General features: G+C 32.5%; 2 protein-coding genes across 4 annotated transcripts; both read left to right on the forward strand.

Moving 5' to 3' along the window:
• Positions 1–1,562: 1,562 nt before the first annotated feature.
• LOC116138507 lies at positions 1,563–6,179 on the forward strand. Of its 3 annotated transcripts, none has more exons than XM_031424212.1 (12): positions 1,563–1,785; positions 1,871–1,949; positions 2,499–2,586; positions 2,732–2,881; positions 3,119–3,250; positions 3,402–3,552; positions 3,659–3,697; positions 3,794–3,868; positions 4,248–4,307; positions 5,018–5,082; positions 5,482–5,572; positions 5,919–6,179. In XM_031424212.1, exons 1-12 carry the CDS (start codon positions 1,705–1,707, stop codon positions 5,961–5,963), a joined length of 1,056 nt encoding a protein of 351 aa, XP_031280072.1. In that variant the 5' UTR covers positions 1,563–1,704; the 3' UTR covers positions 5,964–6,179. The 3 variants fall into 3 exon arrangements, with proteins under 3 accessions (XP_031280072.1, XP_031280073.1, XP_031280074.1); XM_031424213.1 differs by having other exon boundaries at positions 3,659–3,665; positions 3,798–3,868; XM_031424214.1 differs by lacking the exon at positions 3,659–3,697.
• A 558-nt stretch (positions 6,180–6,737) lies between these two features.
• Positions 6,738–7,976, forward strand: LOC116138438 (CASP-like protein 4D1). The gene is made up of 3 exons (XM_031424151.1): positions 6,738–6,907; positions 7,257–7,392; positions 7,626–7,976. The coding sequence occupies exons 1-3, from the start codon at positions 6,759–6,761 to the stop codon at positions 7,884–7,886; spliced, it is 546 nt and encodes a 181-aa protein (XP_031280011.1). The 5' UTR covers positions 6,738–6,758; the 3' UTR covers positions 7,887–7,976.
• The last annotated feature ends 10,668 nt before the right edge of the window (positions 7,977–18,644 follow it).

Raw genomic sequence — 18,644 nt, forward strand, 5'->3', positions numbered from 1 at the left:
GGTTGAGAATTTTCAGCAATCATTTACTTGATGATTTACTATTGAATATATATGACACCTTTTTATTTACGTATTTAGTTCCAGAATATACCCATTTTGGACTCATAATAGAGAAAGCTGATGTATATGCCTTCAAAATCATTTTGTTGGAGCTATTTTTGAATAATACATGATTTATGGTCATCATGCCGACATTGTCGAATTAATTTATTTCAATATGGATGATGCAGGGGAAACCATTACATTGAATCGTTCCTGTATGGTTAAGGATTTGGGTTCGTATGTAGTAACTAATCAATAATTTAGAGAATGTTGTTTCATCAACTTATGTGTATGTAATTGGTTTTACAATTTTTATAACTTAAGCGTCATTGGTATTTAGATTATGCAAATGCAACAAAGAGGAAAGGTGGAGACTGGAGGGTAAAGAACAACTCTTGTAGTAGCATGTGAACCCTAGTTACTGAAGTGAATTGAGTAGTGGTTACTGAAGTTGCTGAAGTTAGTTGATAAAGTGAATTGTCTGCTGAAGTTGTTTGCGGAGAAGATTGATGAAGTTGCTGAAGTCAAGTGGGTTGTGTTTGCTGAAATTATTGAAGTTAAGTGAGCTGTGTTTACTGAGATTGCTTGCCTGTGATTTGATGAACTTGTCTGCTGAAGTTGTTTGCTGAAATTACTGAATGCTAAAGTAAAGAAGTTTTAATGTAAAACATATTCTGGGTGCAATGTAACTGTGAAATCAGTTGTAATGGTTGGGAGGCCAGCTTTTAAAAAGGTTTTTTTTTTTAAATGTGCTGACATCATCGATCCAACTGACGGTCCAACCGGTTGGACCGGTTGAACCGTGACCCGACCAACAAAGCGGGTTGCCCTCCGGTCCGGTTTTTAAAATAATGGTGTTTTCATGTCTCACTATAGTGCCCAGTTTGTCTTGATTTCCTATTGATGAACAAGAAGGAAAATGGAACTCATGGATTTTGTGAACACCCCACCCCCCATGGCGACTCTTCGCCAATGGAAAGCAAGCTAGCCCCGTTAGCTTGCTCGTATCTCAACTAATTCTCTAGGACCCTAAAGTTAACGATCAAGTAAATCCTCTAGTGGTTACCCCTATTAGCAATTGAGGGAAATCGAATTCAAAACTTCTTGAGTAATTACCCAAGAAAGATGATTTCACTCTAAGTTTATTACTCATTTTTAGTTCTTGGTTTCAATAATGGCCAGAAAAATACTTTTTAAAGATAAAAAAATAAAAAATAAATTCCCAAAAGCATTTGAAGGGTCCCCAAATTTAAAGACCCTTGGTGGAGTTTGGGGTTTATTTGGGTTTCACCATATTCATTCCTTGCATAAAAAAACAAGCAAATTGGATAAGGGGATAAATGAAAAAGAGTGAATTATTATGGATCAAACAAACAAAGTTTTGTTTAGCAGGGTCTTACGAAGACTATAGTAAAATTATAAAAGAACCCTTATGGGGGTGTTTTAATATTTTATAAGACTATTAGGTACCAATTTGATATAATGTATCAGTTCGAATAAATTCTGTGAGTCGAGAAATGGTCGGCAATCAGCAACCCCAAATATCTGGACTTAAAAACACCCTCAGAACTAAGAAAATTCACCCCAAAATTATTTTTTCTTAAAAAAATTTTCACAGATTCAATTATGAATGATTTGATTTGAAGCTGGCGGTGAGTGAAAATGGCTGCTGCTATCCTCGCCCTTCACTTTTCCTTCCCCTCTTCAGTCTCCGTCACCACCAAAACCAAACTCTTCTCCTCGGTAACTTCTCACATTCATCTGGTTTTTTGCTTTCTTATTTAAATTTAAGTAATTAGTTTCTGTTTTTGCGTTTACTTTGTGGCAGGGGTTTAGCTCAGCTCGACGTGGAAATGGATTAGTTCCAGTGGCTTGTTCTCATGCTGCTATTTCAAGAAAAGGGCAAGGTCTACTCTTCTTATCTTTCCTTTTTTCTTTTTTTCTTTTTTTTTTTTTTTTTTTTTTATGGTGAAATAATTGTGCATGTTTTTGTTTCCTTTGTATGGTATTTTAACAATGTTTTAGTAACTATATTATATAGAGTGGTTTCGAAAATTGGGTTTAAGTTTACAGAATTGAGTATGACGTTACTCCCACTTAGACCATGATTATCCTAGTGTTAACCAGAGTACCAGACCACGATTTCAATATTTTAATAACGTTTTAGTCATCATACTGTATAAAGTGGTAAACACAGGTCAGGTAAGTGTACAGTAATGGGGGTTTAATGTTACCCTCCGCCTGGAATATGATTGTCCAAGTGGTGACTGGACCAAAATCAAATGGTCTAGGTCGGGTAATATTACCCTAGTAACATTACAATGTCTGATAATAGTTTATGATAACTACATCGTTACACGTTAAGAAAATGTAGCTGTTATAATCACGTTGACCCAGTGATGTTACCGGATAGTATTGTAGCACACCTAACAATTTGGACTTCAATTTTTTATTAGGTTCATATGATCCTGAGCTTCGCTTGGTGCTTGAACTGGCCACTGATTCAGAGTTATATGAGCTTGAAAGAATTCTTTTTGGCCCCAGGTGATTTGTTTTCAATTTTTCATCTAAGTCATGTTCTATGAAGTGTTTTTAAGTAAACTATGGAAATTTACTGTATTGACTATTGAGTACTTGAAGTTTATGATGTTTAATCTTTTGAATGGTTTTGGAATATTTCAATTTTCAGCTACTTCAGTCCTCTGCTAAAATCATTGACGAATGGTGCTGATGTGGACCATGTCATGATTGAAGAAGACCTTGAAGAGAGAGAGGGTTTCATTGCAGCTCTTGAGTCACGATTTTTATTTCTTGCTGCTGATGCACGGTCAACCTTAAGGTTGTTGAATTATTGGCAAGTCAATGTTTAATTTCATTGAATTGGGATCTGGAAATTTGGTTTGAGTTTGTTATGATTTGGCTTCCATTCGAGTATTTTCTGAGCTGTAGTTGTGTAATATATTGTCACAATTTAATTCACATGCAAATTAACTAAATTAAGCTTTGGCTTTTGTTGGCATCCATGGAATTTCATTATGATTGATATCTGATTGGTTTCACTTTGCCTTGTTAACAGGGGTTGGAGGCCTTCATATAGAAATGTCTTGCTTGCTGTGAGGAAAAAGTTGAACATTCCTTGCTCAAGCAAATTGTCGACTGAAGATCTAGAAGTTGAAATTTTTCTTCATCTTTTGCAAGAATATGCTAGGTACTTTACTAATTAATAAGCAAATTCTTTAAAATCCATATGCTCTCTAAATGTAATAAAGGATCAGTTTCCCTTTAGACTACATTTCTTTTTCTTCACACAGTTGTGACTGTACTTTGATCACATAGTACTTGTCATTTTCTCCATTTAGTGAAGAATCTGGAGTTTTTCCGGGCTTATGGGAAAATTCTAAGGCCATTGATATTCAGAATACTTTAGAGCTTGGACTCAGTCAGTGGAAGGTGCAAGGCCTTGCTTTTATGAAGGTTGGGGCAGCAGAGCTCAAGTCAATGATCTTGAAGGTACTTTTCCTCTCTCTATATCAGCTTACATTTTGGATACTCTTTTGTTTTTATTCATCTTAAGCTGATCTAGATTCTCTCCTGTTCTTTTCTTTACTTTGTCTAGGGTGGTGGTATGTATACTTTGGCGAAAGTTTATGAATTGGTAGGAGTTTTGTTTTTGTTAGAAACTCTATTCATATATCCTGTTGTTTACTTGGTCTTTTGGCTGTATGTCTAAGCTTTCCTGCTCTTGTGTTAGCTAGCGAGGAGATTATCTGGGAAGGTGTTCTTAGAGGCTGCCAACTATCAGATAAAGAAGGAAGTTCTTAAAAAGGTGCATGTTTGGTATTATAAAGTCATCCGTATCCCATCAAATTCTGAAACATAAATCATCTCTGTTTATGCAATCCTTTTTAATGTTTTGGCAATGAAATTGCTTTTTCCGTGAAGGCCCTCATTTGATGTAATGGTTTATTTTTGTGTATGCTTCATCTCTGACTGGATTAAATGTACGTATGCTGCTTGTTTATGGTGTGAATTACCGGTGTGTTTTATATTTCTTATGGTTTACTTGATTGAATTTATTGGCTGTCTAGCTACAATCTTAAATATCCTTTCTACATTTTTCCAATATTTTGGCTGACCGATAGTTGTACAATGAAGCATGGTGACGGGCTACCTTGAAGTGACTCTTGTGCTTTCTTCACTTTCAGGGTGGGCAATTAGCTGCTATTAATTTGGAGTCCAGAGCAGCTTTGCTTGCAGCAAAGCAGGTCATTTTACCTATAATCTCAATCTGTTTAAAATGCTTTTCCATGTTTTGGACACTATTCTGAGTGATTATATGACTGTAGTTTGGAATGATGTGTAATACTTTTTTATTTTTTCTTACTATGCACCCCAACCCAATCTTCTGATGTACAAGCTCAAATTAAATGGACCCCTTTACAATGTTGGTTTGAGGGAGATTCGATCCCTAAACAACTTGCTTCTATTGGTACATATGTAAACAACTAGGTTATCCCCTTGCGGATAAATTGAATGTTTAATATTACGGTCAGACTATATGTCAAATAGCTCTTTCTCTCTGTGTTTATCTATCTATCTATCCATCCTAGGATTTTTAGGAACCGATATGTTAAATATCCTGTTTCATGTTAGCTTTAATTCTTTCTCCACTTTACACTTTGGTGCTACGATTTCATGACTAGTATTAAGTGCTGCTAGGATACATTCATATATTGAAATTTTACTTAGGTGGGATACTTACAGTAGAAAAAACCCTTTTTGGTTAATGTAGTATTTAGATTTGTGAATTATAGCAACTTAAAAACAATAATACTAAGTTGATCAATTATATTACAACCACTATATTATATACTGATTATGCATGTCAAAACTATTAGACAATAGAATTTGTTTATTTTACTATTACTTTTTTTTTTCTGTCAGCATTTTTCACTTTTCTTTCTAAAACTGACAGGGCTTTGCTGGTGCTGCAACAAAATATTTGGGTTTTAGGAGTATGATGGCATTTCTTGGCCCAATGTATGGACTCTTTTTGCACGGCTTAGTATGCTTTATTTGATCCAAAACTTCATTTTTGTCTGCATATTATTTTGTTATTTCACTTTTATCCGTGGAAACATAAATTCTTGTTGATTATGTAGAACTTCATTTGGATACTCTCAAAAAAACAAAATAGAAAAAATTTGCAGTGTGGAACCATATACTTTTTATTGGAACTCTCTTTCTCTTAATTGTCCAGATTCAACTAGTGCTTGGTCTTTGCCATTCTTTGGCAACTGTTCTCAGTCAACATAATTATGGAAAAATTTATTTTGCCTTCCCTGCTTGTAAAATTGTTCCGATGTGGCTTTCTTCAGAAGTCATTTCTTCAAATATGATCATTAAATATTAATTCAACATTCATTGGTTTCTATGCAGAATGTGGGGAACATTACTGGCAGATGTCGTCATTCAGATGCTTGGAACTGATTATGCTAGAGTGTTGCGAGCTATTTATGCATTTGCTCAGGTAAACTATTATAATGCAGTTATAATTTTCGTCATAGGATCTATCGCCATCCCAGATCGACCCATTATAATTTAACTTCTAACGAAATAAAACAGGATAAGGAATCATCTGGATATAGTTGTAAATGGTTACTTGTGGTTTGATACTTTATATCTTGCTAACAGTCCAAGCATACTTAAATTTGGGGCGTTTTCATGTCTGCACTAACATAATTCTGGGCCATCAGATCAGAATTGAATCTACATGTATCAATAGAAGTGGCTGTATTCGGTTTCTGGGAAATATGTTTTGCTATCTGATTGTAAGTTTATGTTACTGTAACTAAAACCTCCGATTGTTTCTCCAGATCCGTATTACGCGCACATATCGGTTGCCAATCGACAATGATTAAGGAATCTCAACGACATCTCTGAGAAGGTTGCATGTTGAACATCCTCAAGTAGAATGAGCACTCTTCAGCTGGTGGCTGGGCTGCAATGACATTGGAGTTGGTACTTTAAATTTGCCATCATTTTTGCAGTGTAACAAAATTGTACCTTCATGAATATAGTACTTGACCTAGTACACCAATTTATCTGCCTCTGTAAATTGATTTTGAAATTGGAGTGGCTAAGGCTAACCTTTATTTTCTTATTTCCCAAACAAATTATATACTTGTTATGATATATGCAAAATTGGAACATCCCAAAATATATTTACAAGTAATTTATTTCAATTTAAAAAAAAAAAAAATTGATAAAAAATAACCAAGATAATAAAATAAAAATTATGTGTAAATAACATTAGATTCATTAGTTTCGAATCATATATTAAGATATCGTTATGTTATTGGAGATAACGTTTCCTCCCATACGATTTAAGAATTCTAAAGAGAATAACACGTGTTTTTTTTTTTTTTTTTTTTTTTGGTCGATATGATACGCTTACTCTTCGCGTATTATGGGATTCGTTGATTATGATAAAACCTTGCTGGCATTTACATAAACATTAAAATTAACGAACTGTTGAGGTCTCAAATTAATCTTAAGAATTTGTCCGGCCAATGGATCTTTGATTAATGCTCTAAAAACAGCCAAAATTAGGTGAAATTATCAAGAAAATTGAGCCTTTTGTGTCTATAAAAATACTTGACATTTACCAAAGGTTTATACAAATTCAGAATTAGGAAGACTTTTGAATGTGAATCATGGCATCAAAAGCTATTGTAAATTTAACCCTCGTTTTCAGGATTTTTGCTCTTTTACTTTCCGTTGGTTGTATTGTGGTACTTGTTACTGATACTATCAAGTTTATTGATGGCTCCAAGACTACCTTCAAGGATGTAATGACTTACAGGTAAACTTCTTGTATCGAGAGCGTTCGTTAAATGAGTTATTTCATTGTTTGTATACTCGTTTTAACAAAATTCTGTAATATATATAGTTTAACAAAATGGATCTATACGTTTGCATATGAGAATTACAAATCCCTGTCTAAATTTAAGTCGATTCATGTCCACATTAGGGTTACATTAAGAATAGTTTTATCTTATAGTTTTCAATATTTTCCGAAAACCGTTGAGCCGCTTCAAATTTAGCTTTCTCTCAAGGCAAGAAAAATTAATCGGTCTTCCGATATAGCTAATATTCATTTTTATATATTAATGTTGTTACTTATTGGTACCCAAACAAATAAAAATTTACAGATACGTCCTTGCCACTGCTGCAATTGGAGGAGCCTATTCACTGTTGCAATTACCTTGTGCAATATATTATGCTTTCAAACAAAAGAGGCTGATTCGTGGTCAATTTTTGCCAGAATTTGATTTCTATGGTGACAAGGTCAATTTTTACATTACATTCATTTTACGACCAATCGTTATTTAATCCTTGTATCATACAAAATTTAATCATGAATATGTTCGAAACACCTTGGACTCACCACACGTCTTTTTGCCCTATCCGGATTCATAGAGCATAAGCGACATGTGACGAGTCTGAAGTGTTATTTTTAACCATTTTAAAACCGTTTAATTTGTTTTCCCCCGTAATATCTTTTTCTTTTTTTTTTTCAGATGGTCAGTTTCGTTTTAGCATCAGGAGTTGGAGCTGTATTTGCAGTAACATATGAATTAAAATCATTTGTGAATGATTTTGTGGAAACCCTATTATCACTTGGATTTGAAGACACAGTTGGGATTAAATCCGGAACTGATAAATTTCTCAACAGGATTTATATAGCTGCTGGTCTTCTATTGGGAGCTTTCGTCTGCATGGCTCTTCTTTCAGTATTATCCTCCATTAATCGAACCACTTCCTCTGGATTGTTTAGATAAATTCAATATTTCCGGAATAATTAAAATAAAATAACAATGTATGTGTGACATTTAATATGTGATTTATTTTTTTTTATTTATTTGATTAATTTAGGTGGTCTTGACTCTCAATTGTTATGTTATTGTATTCCAAAAAAATAATAATTTTAATGAATTTCTTGATGGGGTATACCCATTCTTTAAATTTTTTTTTTTTTTTTTTTTTTTTTTTTGTGATCGGAGTGTCCGACCCAGCTTACGGACATCACAACTAATCTCTTAGGGCTCTGAAGTTGACACCCGGATAAATCTTATCAGCGGCCACCCCCTATTAGCAACCCAGGGATCAAACCTCAAATTTTTTTGAATAATACACTCAAAAGTCATAATCGCCATTGGCCCACCCAGTGTGTTTCATTGTTCTGATTCTCCTTTCTTATAGAAGTATATCATTTTGGTATCTTACCTGTCAAAATTTAATCTATCAAGCCCTCCATTTTATTTTCTTAATCAAAATAATTATAAAGACCTTTAAAAAAAAAAAAATCAAAATCACATACATAATGCTTAGGATAGAGCTATGTGCACCCCTTAATCATTTATCAGGATTATACTTGAATACCATTGGATTAACTCATTTGATTGAAATAATATGCAAGAGGATCTAAAGGTGATTAAGCATGACGATCATGGCTAAAGAAAGAATATATATATATATATATATATATGCAAAAAAGAAAATTAACTACACAGAAAAAAAAGAGTGCACGAACCCTAGATCTTTAAAAATTCAGAAAGGTTTTGGATTAAAAAAGGATCATATAATTTGTGCATGAGTTTTTTCATCGATTAATTCAAAAGGGTGTTCAAGCTGTTATTAAAAAAAAAAAAATTTAAAAAAATCGTATTACATGTATAAAAATAGATACATATGACGCTAGACTTTAAAAGTTTAATAAAACTTGGATCAAGATCTTAATTCCCGTATGAGTTTATTGATCAAATAACTCAAAAGGGTATATGAAATTTATTGTTATAATTAAGAGGAAAAAAAAAAAAAAAAATCTTCACTACACATAGGGGTGTTTAACGAACCGAGCCGCTCACAAGCCAGCTCGGCTCAGCTCAAGGTCGGCTTGGTTCATTTGATAACGAGCCGACTCGGCTCGACTCGTGAGACAGAACGAACCCAGTTTGAGCCATGGGGGGCTCGGCTCCTAAGGCTAGCAAGTCGAGCCTGGCTTGAAAAACCGGGAGCTTTTTTTAGGTTTTCTGAAGTAATGGGATTGACTTGAAAAACATGCAACAAAGTTTTAAAAAATAACAAAATGGCCCCCATTATTAAAATCCCCAAATCGTCGATTTTTGTCGACAGATGAAATTGTGCTGTAAAAGTTAACCCCAATCATGATTTTCATCGCCGTCATCAGGACAACTCCCAGTCAGAATTTCGTCGGTTTTCGTCATTAGATTCTTCCACCGTGTTGTTCATAGGATTTTTGTCGCATTTGGAAGTTCGTCGCGATTTCTCTGTTCGCCGTGAAATAGATCTACAAGGAAAAAAAAAAGAAAAAGAAAGAGCTTCACTCGGTGGGCCTTCCTACGCTGACGAATGCCTCCTTTCTCTTCTCTGAAGTCTACGACATTCAGACCTGCCGCCTGCGTGCTGCCCAGGAAATTTATTAAAAAAAAATTGAATTTAAAAAAAAAAAAAAAAAACTGATTTTTTTGGAGGTTAGCTCGCGAGCCGGCTGAAAAATGCCTAAATCCCTTCCGACCCGAGCCGAGCCATAAAATCTGCGGCTCAACTCGGCTTGATTTTTAATCCCCTTTCACGAGCCGAGTTCGTTAAGCCAAAAGATCGGCTCGTTAACACCCCTAACTACACATGAATACAAATGAAAACACGTGAAATTAAATCTTAAAACTTTATAAATGTTTCGAGAGATTAAAAAAAAAAAATAGTAAGAATATTTGAAAATGAAAATAGTGAACATACGTTTCTTATCGGAAAAAAGATAAGTGAACAAAACCACTATTAGCCTTGTGATCGAATGACAAGACTTTAATTATCTTAGTAGGTTATCCAGAAGTCTTGTGTATTTGTATTCGAATCTCACAAAGTGATCATTCATTACATTTGTGATTTACTTGGCCCATTAGGTTTAAGGGTGTTTAATGGATTCCGACACCTCAATTATCAAAAAAAGATAAATGAACAAACGAAAAAGACAATGAATGAACACATAAGAATAATTTCAACAGGGTGTTTGAGATTTGTGGGGAGATTTGAACTGTTTAATTACGTGAAATGAAAGGCTAAATAATGAATTTAAATAAATAAATAAAAAAGGGGAGGGGGGGATGATTGCACGTTGGTGAGTTGTTTTAATAAAGGAAGGGACTTTTGATCTTTCGGATTTGATGCTTTGACTTTTTGGAATTGCACAAGGCAATGGCAATGGCAATGGCAATGGGCAAACTTCTCTTTTTGGATTTAAAGATAACTCTCCCCACTCACATGGTTTGTTTCTGGTGCCATCACTACTCCTTTACCTTTTTTCCCATCAATTTTCTTATTGACAAATTGTGGATCAAAAGATGCCCAAATTTAGGGCCCCTCTTCCTTCTCCCATTTATGATTAGGGTTTGTTGCCCCTACCTTTTCTTCATTAATAATCATAACAATAATAATAATATATCTCCCATCTAATTTTATACTCCTTTGTGGACGTCTTGATTGTATTCCTATTAACAATTTTGTACTAAAGGAGAAAAAAATTTATACGAAAAAACGATTGTTTTATAACAAAACAGTCAGGACGATCGCACTTGAAAATTTCTTTAGGTCCTTCCTCACCAAGATTAATTATGTTTTAAATTAATATATAACAATAACTTGTTTTGAGTGTGCAAAACTATTTTTATACAAATGTTAGATTCAGATTTTAATAAATTAAGACGTTCACACCTAAAATTTCTCGTATGTGAAACAGATCCCTGTTTTCTGGCCCTCTTCTTCTACTTTAGATCCTTCCAAGTAAAGATTATGTCGATTCATGCGAACTTTTTTGTTGTAAATATAAGACACCTTTCTTTCTTTTCTTTTCTTTTTCTTTCTTTATTTTCTTTCTTATCTTTTTTTCTTTTTAGTGTGTGTGACATGTTACCACTTATTACTTCTTTTTGGTCACTTTCTTCTTGTTTTTCCTTTTACTTAATTTGCTAGAAACAATTAAAAGCATCAAGATTCTATGTTTCTTGCTTTCCTTTCATGGCACATGCAAATACAAACCCTAGTTCCAAATACGGAGTTAATTGTATTTACCCCCTTAGGGTTTTGGTCGACAATGTCCAACTCCTATATCTTAAAATACTGGGATATATTCCCCTGTTCTGTTTGCAACAAACATCAAGAAGAAATAGATAATCAATGAGCAAAAGCGATATTTCACACGTACACATTAAACGTTAAGATGATTTTGATGACTAAATTTTGGCTTATAAAACAAGATATAGTCATTGGACGCCAATGGTGGCAATTTTTTATTATTCAATCAATACTTGGGCTCTGTTATTCTATAGACGTTTGTTAAATTCAAGAGGGTTAAATCCTAATATTTTAAAATACAGGACCTGAACCAAAGTTAACCGAAACCTCGGGGTGAATAAAGTTTGCCCTCGATTATTTCATGCCAACTCCATGCACCATTTTTCTTTTAACATTTTTACTTACTTTTTTAGGTGTTTTGTCTTTCGTGAGAAATGATCCATTGCCATGTTTGAAGCTCAGCTGAGCACATGGAGACCAAAAAGTTCATCTTCTATGAAAAGATAAAGAGAAGAAAAAGAGATAGAAAATAATAATAATAATAATACAAAAGGATGATGATCAGAAAAAGGAAAAAAGAAGAAGAAGAACAACCCACGCTCCTTGTCTATTAGATAATTGTACTTTAACTTCATTTGTTTATAGTTTTTCTCATTGGATCAAAGAAGAAGGAATCATGAAAGTGAGAAAGACCAAGAAAATAAAAATTTATATGTGTGTTCTATAATAAAGAACAAATTTAAGAAACAACACAAAGGGAACTTCTTCTTGCTTAAAACAACAAACTTTTGCGAAGAATTTTCTGGAATTTTATGTCTGTCTCTTTCTTTTTTGGCTTTCATACATTAAAGAAGATTTTTTTTTTTTTTTTTTTTAAAGTTTAATATATTATTTATGCATTAGCTTAGCTTATCCCTTTGTGTTTTTTGTTCTTGTATGTGACTAAGCACACAAAATCTTTTGTGGGTACTAAATGAAATGGATCAAAGAAATGGAATATATGAAACTTCAATGAAATTTCTCTTTCTTCCTTTACAAGATACGTATATATATTCTGTAATTAATGTTATCTTCTCGACACTACAAGAAAAACACGATTTTTTAATGTCTTTTTCAACATGGTAAGATAGAAGCTTAATTTACCTTCGAAGAGCTTTTAAACCTTTAATTATTATTCGATGTATTCTAAAGTTTATATGGGTTTCATGTCGATTTTAGATCAATGGTGATTAAGCAAAATTAATGAAAGATTGGAGCATTAATTAAGCAAAATATTTGTATATAATATGTAGAAGGCCATAGCCAACATACCACATCTCACTTTTTTTCAATTAAATTTGTCAATAAGTGTTTGATAGTTGATACAATGATGAACAAGATATGTTTGTCTTGTGTAAAAGCTGGTAAAAGATATTGCCCATGATAATCAAACAAAATAAAAAATAAAAATTATTTTATAATTGTCCATATAGATATTGTAATATTAATGCATCTAGAAGGAGAAGAAATGAAAGAATATTAGAAAATAATTAATTAATTAAAATAAGGAGGCAAAGAAATGACACACCCCTTCAATCAATACATACTTCCAAGAGAATACAATTATGAATATATAAATCATTAAACACTTGGAAGGGCCCTTTAAGACAAGACAATTTGAGAATAATTAATATGTTTTCAAAGATCTCACTCCCACTAATAATTTTTATTTTTATTTATTTTGGAACCCACCAAGCTAATGTGTGCACCCATTATTTTACATTTTATTTATTCAGTAGTCCAAATCAAATACATTACTCATTTCTCAATAATATTATGAGAATTTTAATTAATACTATCCTATGATTGGAGAATATCACATATACTTATCTTCTATTTTGAAAAGAAATAAAATAAATAAATAAATAGTTTTGATAGCTCTATCATTTCATTATAATTATTAGTATATAAGGTTTATTTATGGTTCCTTAATAATAGTTATTGATGCAACGATTTGCACCAATAAGAAATACGTAGGATTCAAAGTAAACCTATGCAGGAGTTTATATAAAATTCAAAGATTTGATGTTGGATAAATGGATGGATGATAAACACAAATGAGAATAAGCACTCGCACAAGGAAAACGATTATTAAATTTGTTCGGATGTTTGATGCAAATCCTACGTCCACTATTTTTGTTTTTTTTTTTTCTTTGTTGCTTCTTTTCTTGGCTACTTACAGAGTGAATAATTTCGGATCCCTAATTTGAGTAAAAAATATGCTTATATATTTTTACAACAGCACACTTGTAATTAATGTTAACATAAAAAAACTGACACGTGACGTGAACCCATGCCTGCATCAGGGATTTACCGCACAACAGTAGTTCTGATACCATGATATTTCCTTGTTATTCTAAATTTTTGATATAAAAAATAACATATTATTATAAGCTCTCTTGATCTTAATTTTAATACTATAAAATGGATCAAAACCCTCTCTCAATTCGAGTTTTCCAGAAACGGATAATACTATAAAACGGATCGAATTCGTTTTTACTCAAGATTCTAAAATGTTGGAAAGAATTCAGATAAGGAGAGGATCTGAATTCGTGTAAAACACTCAAAATGGGTATGGTTAGGGGGTCAAAATGTTAAGTACGAAAGTGACAAGGGAAACTTCTTAAATAAAAGATGCCAAGGACGTAGGCTTCGTGATACTATTCGCAAAATGGTAAAGGCAATTTTTTTGGTGGGCCAAACATGGGCCCATTTTTTTGAAAATTACCCGACCGAAGCCCAACTCTTTTTTTATTTTTAATTGCCAATTCGATTCCCCACGCTCACGGCTCATCTATCTATTATTGGGTCCCCTCCCCCCTTCTTACGCTATACATTTGACGGCTGTTTTGTTTTAGGGTTAATTTAAACCTTTCAATTAATGGATTAATCATTTTTTTTTTTTTTTTTTTTGAGCTTTAATTGCTTAGTTTAATATGTGATTAATAAGAAATTGCAGTTGATATCTAGATTTTTTGACGACTACGGGCAATGAGTTCTTTGAGCAACGAGGATAAAAATTCTTCTGACAACAAGTCTGTTACGATGATAAAAATCTTTTTAGCAGTCTACTTTAGCTAATGAGAATTTAATTATCTATAACGGTCATAACCTTATTTCTTATTTGATAATTAAACTTTCATTTTGGATGATATTTTCTTTGTTAGGATCAATTATGACTTTAGGACACGTAACAACTCTTTGGGTACCATATACCTAATTTTACCCATAACAACTACTAAAATTTTCTCTTTAATTTTTTCTCAATTGGGATTTAACATGTACCCTTTAGCGTGACATACCTATGGAGAATCAACCTTTCAATTATTTAAAATTTTCTATATCTTAACACTATATTAATATATAGAACTCATGTACAAACGTCTTTTATTTGTAACTAAGATATCCAACCAGTTTACGCATACTTTAATTAATCTTCGATAGACTATCGCAGTAACCCACCATCCCAACCACATACAAACCTTAGGAGAAAATTAACAATAAAAATATCTTCGTGCGTTTGGCTCCCTGTTTTTATCCATATTCCCAATCCTATTCTCCAAATAATGTTTGGCACACTATTCCAGAAAATACCCTATTTTTTTAATTACTTTTAGACCCCATAAGGTTATTAATTTTTACTAAATGCCCCCTGAAATTTTTTTAAAAAAATTAACAAAAAACCCCCCATCAACCCATTTGTCAGATCCGCAACCACCCGCGGTGATAGCCGGAATCTGTACAACGGCCTAAATTCCGACCATAAATGGCCGGAATTACACCGATCTGGCCTTTTCCGGCAAGATCCACCACGGATCTGGCCGGAAAAGGCCAGATCTGGCCGTCGTTGACAAAAAAACGACGGCCAAAGATGGCCGTCGTTTTGGCCTTCCGCCGTCGACGGCCATAACAGGCCCTAGATCTGGCCTTTTCCGGCCAGATCCGTTGATGAGCTGGCCGAAAAGCCATATGATGCGTTACGGCACAGATCCGATCGTCTGTCCGTACGAAATTTTTCGGCCAAATTCCGTCGGTGGCGGCCGAATCTGACACTGCAGGTGGTGGGGTGTTTTTGTCATTTATATATAGGGTCTTAATTAAATGTAACCTATGGGCTTTTTCAATTTTTTAAATTTACCTCGTAATACTCCCCTATCCAACATCCAATATTATCCATAAATCCTATCCAAATACACACCAAACGCACCCTTCATTTTGTCTTTGAGATTAAATGCGCTGCTTGTTCCTTCCTTCACTATTTTCATGATAAGAAAAGGCAGTGCTAAAATTGTACCAAGGTGTACTTTTTTCAACCAAGTATTTGATAACTTTGAGGGAACTTTCTCTTTCTGAGGTCCCCTGTTACTGTTCAGTAACAACACAAAGTTGTGGGGCTATATTATAATTCCGTTTATTACATTTTTCCGGATTTTTTTTTTTAATCGAAAACAAATACGACATTTTCGGCGATTTGTTTCCAGTTTCGTGATTATATATATAAGTCTATTTTATTAGTTTTAAGTTGAGTATTGATATGATATGTATTATAGTAAGACTTTTTGTTTTTGTAAACGTTTTCAGAAAATTTATAGAGAATTGTGGAATATTTGCTGTTGTTTTTATTATATTTCGAAAACAAATTTGAAAAACAGGAGACAAGAGGTCAGTTCTGGGCAATGTCCATCATTGTACCTGCTACAGCTCTTAAAATGCAGAAAAAACAAAATGGCAAGGCATTCAGAGATTCGTGTGAAGAAGAAAGAGCCCTTAAAATACTTTGAAATCATCACCAACATTCATACCTTTTGACCGTTGTATTTATTTATCTATATAATAGAAATTTTAACAAAATAAATATAATAATAATTTTTATTCACATTTTTTAGAAAAATCGATAGTTAATTTGTGACTTCTTAACCATTGATTTTTAGGATATTTATAAACCCAAAGACGGGTTGAAAATTCAACAATTTTATTTATGTTTCCGGTTAAATAAATGCTATGGGAGGTCATTGACATTGTTGAAATTGGGGCAAATTAGTCTCATTGTTTCATACACGTGGGGTGTCAATGACCTATTATCAAACCCAGAGAGGTGAAGGATAGTAACCTAAAGGTTATATTAATAGCTTATTTTGCTAACTGGCTGAATTATTATGGCAAAATATACTACTGGACCTTAAAATCTAAACAGGCCATAAAATGCAAATAGATTAAGCGTAACCACTTGTTTGTGGTGTATGGTAAACCTTAGTTCTCTAAGGTCTTGTGTCGAGTCCCTAAATGACTAAATTATACTATATTTGTGAGTACCTTACTTATTTAAATTTGTAAGATTTCAATGGTTTTGGTATTATTCGAATTGCAAAATGGTTCAGATACTCGGTCACAAAAAAAAATTAATTAATTAATATAACACCCGATTTTCGGTTTTATAATAAATGTTCAGAACTCCTGTAAAAAAATTATATAAATTTAATTAATTAACTCGTATAATTATAATTTTCGAATCCCAAGTCAAAAAATTGAATATTTAAGTAGTTAATTAAAAATATTAAAAAAAAAGGAGGTAAAAGTTGTCTGCGGCCTCGCTGATGATGAATGGGGAAAATATTATAATAATTAATTGATAAATTAAACAAATGAAAAGGCTAAACAAAGCTGCTGCTTAATCTATACTAGTTAAATTAAAGATTAAATAAAATTGAAAAAAGGTTAAAAAAGAAAGGAAGGAATGGGAGGATGATGAGAGTCAGATTCGGAAACACATGCAGCAATGTCCTTTGTAATCATCTCCCCTAGTGTTAATCCCCAATCTAATCATTTTTTCCTTAATTACTTACTAGTTGCTTTTATTATTTATTTCTTTATTCTTTATCATCCTATTAAGAATCATTTATGTTAACGTGTCCGTTCAACGCATGTTAATTTAAAGACCTAGTTCCATTTAGTCGTTCGTTCTCTTTTTCTTAGAATGTTCGTCCATGACAATTATATATATCTTTTATTTTTATAACCAGTTGTCCAACCAGTTTGTCGTCTCAACTAATCTCTGAAGTTATTAAACACTCTAAACTAATAGATCAAATAACTCACAAATTGATAAGGTGACACTTATAGGACTCGAATAAAAATCTCTAGATAATCAACTCATACGACTAAAGTTTTGCCGTTCGACGCAAAACTAGTGATTTATATATATCTTTAATAGTACTCAAACAGAAGAGTTGATAAAAATTGTTAATTATTAAGAACCCAATAGATTTAAAAAACATGTGAACTCATATAATTAATAAATAAAGAAAAAAATGCATATATATCTACAAAAAAAACTAGATTGAAAGCCTGGTAATTATTAATTTTCCATTTTAAATTTCATTATAGTTTTCTAAATTAGGTAGTGTTAATAAGTAATTAATTAATAAAGTATAATTAGGGAGATTAATAAAGGTGAGGTGAGGTGGTGAAATTATTACGAGAGGTAGTAAAATGGGGCCTACAATTATCTTTTAGAAGCCGGCACCGCAGCCACCAAAAAAAGAGGCCAATGTTACTCTCTTTCTTAGATTCTTTCTCCTTGAGATTTTATCACCTTCCTCCCCTTCCACAACTATCCTACAATCTACCTAATATCTTTGTAGTGGGTCATTGTCAATAGGCTCCATAACTAGTCAGATATTATAAATTGGTTGAACACTCCAATTATAAAAAAAAAAAAAAAAAATTTAATTTTTACACAAAAATTCATAGATATAATCGTATTGAATTTTAACGTATAATCAAGTGATGCTGAATCATTAGTTTCTAATATTATAAAAAGTTAGCAAATTTATGACAAACGCGAGATTTGACTATATATGTGTATATCGAAAATTCTTGAATAGTTGTCCTTTTTTTAAAAAAAAAAAAAATTCAAATAGTATTTTGTTAAAATTCGAATAAACTTTATATGTTCTAAGTATAATATAAAGAAAAATTTCAATCCATTATTTCACTTACGAATGAAATTTTTATTTTATAAATTAAATTTACATTTTTTGTTTATTGATTTACAATTAAAAGACCCATAAAGTTCTCTCTAATTTTAAAGGAAAAACCTACCAGAAGCAACGTTGTGATGATAGAGACATTTGATACAAGTAGATTCGCAAAGGTGAATATAAAGGAAATAGATTATTAGATAATTAGTGGCTCCGATTATCTGGTATATTCTGTTTACTGCTACGTGTCATGAATGATGCTATCATTTTTGTGTATTATTTTTAGGCCATGCATTGGATTGACTCAATACAAAGCTACAGTTATTACACACTCGCGAAGACAGATCTCCTCTAATATTTAAATATATAATACTTTTACTAAATTAAATGAAAGTTTTAATGAGCATATATATATATATATAGAGTAAT

This window comes from Pistacia vera, unplaced genomic scaffold (assembly GCF_008641045.1).
Source record: "Pistacia vera cultivar Batoury unplaced genomic scaffold, PisVer_v2 Contig341, whole genome shotgun sequence".
In the NCBI taxonomy this organism is placed as follows: domain Eukaryota; kingdom Viridiplantae; phylum Streptophyta; class Magnoliopsida; order Sapindales; family Anacardiaceae; genus Pistacia; species Pistacia vera.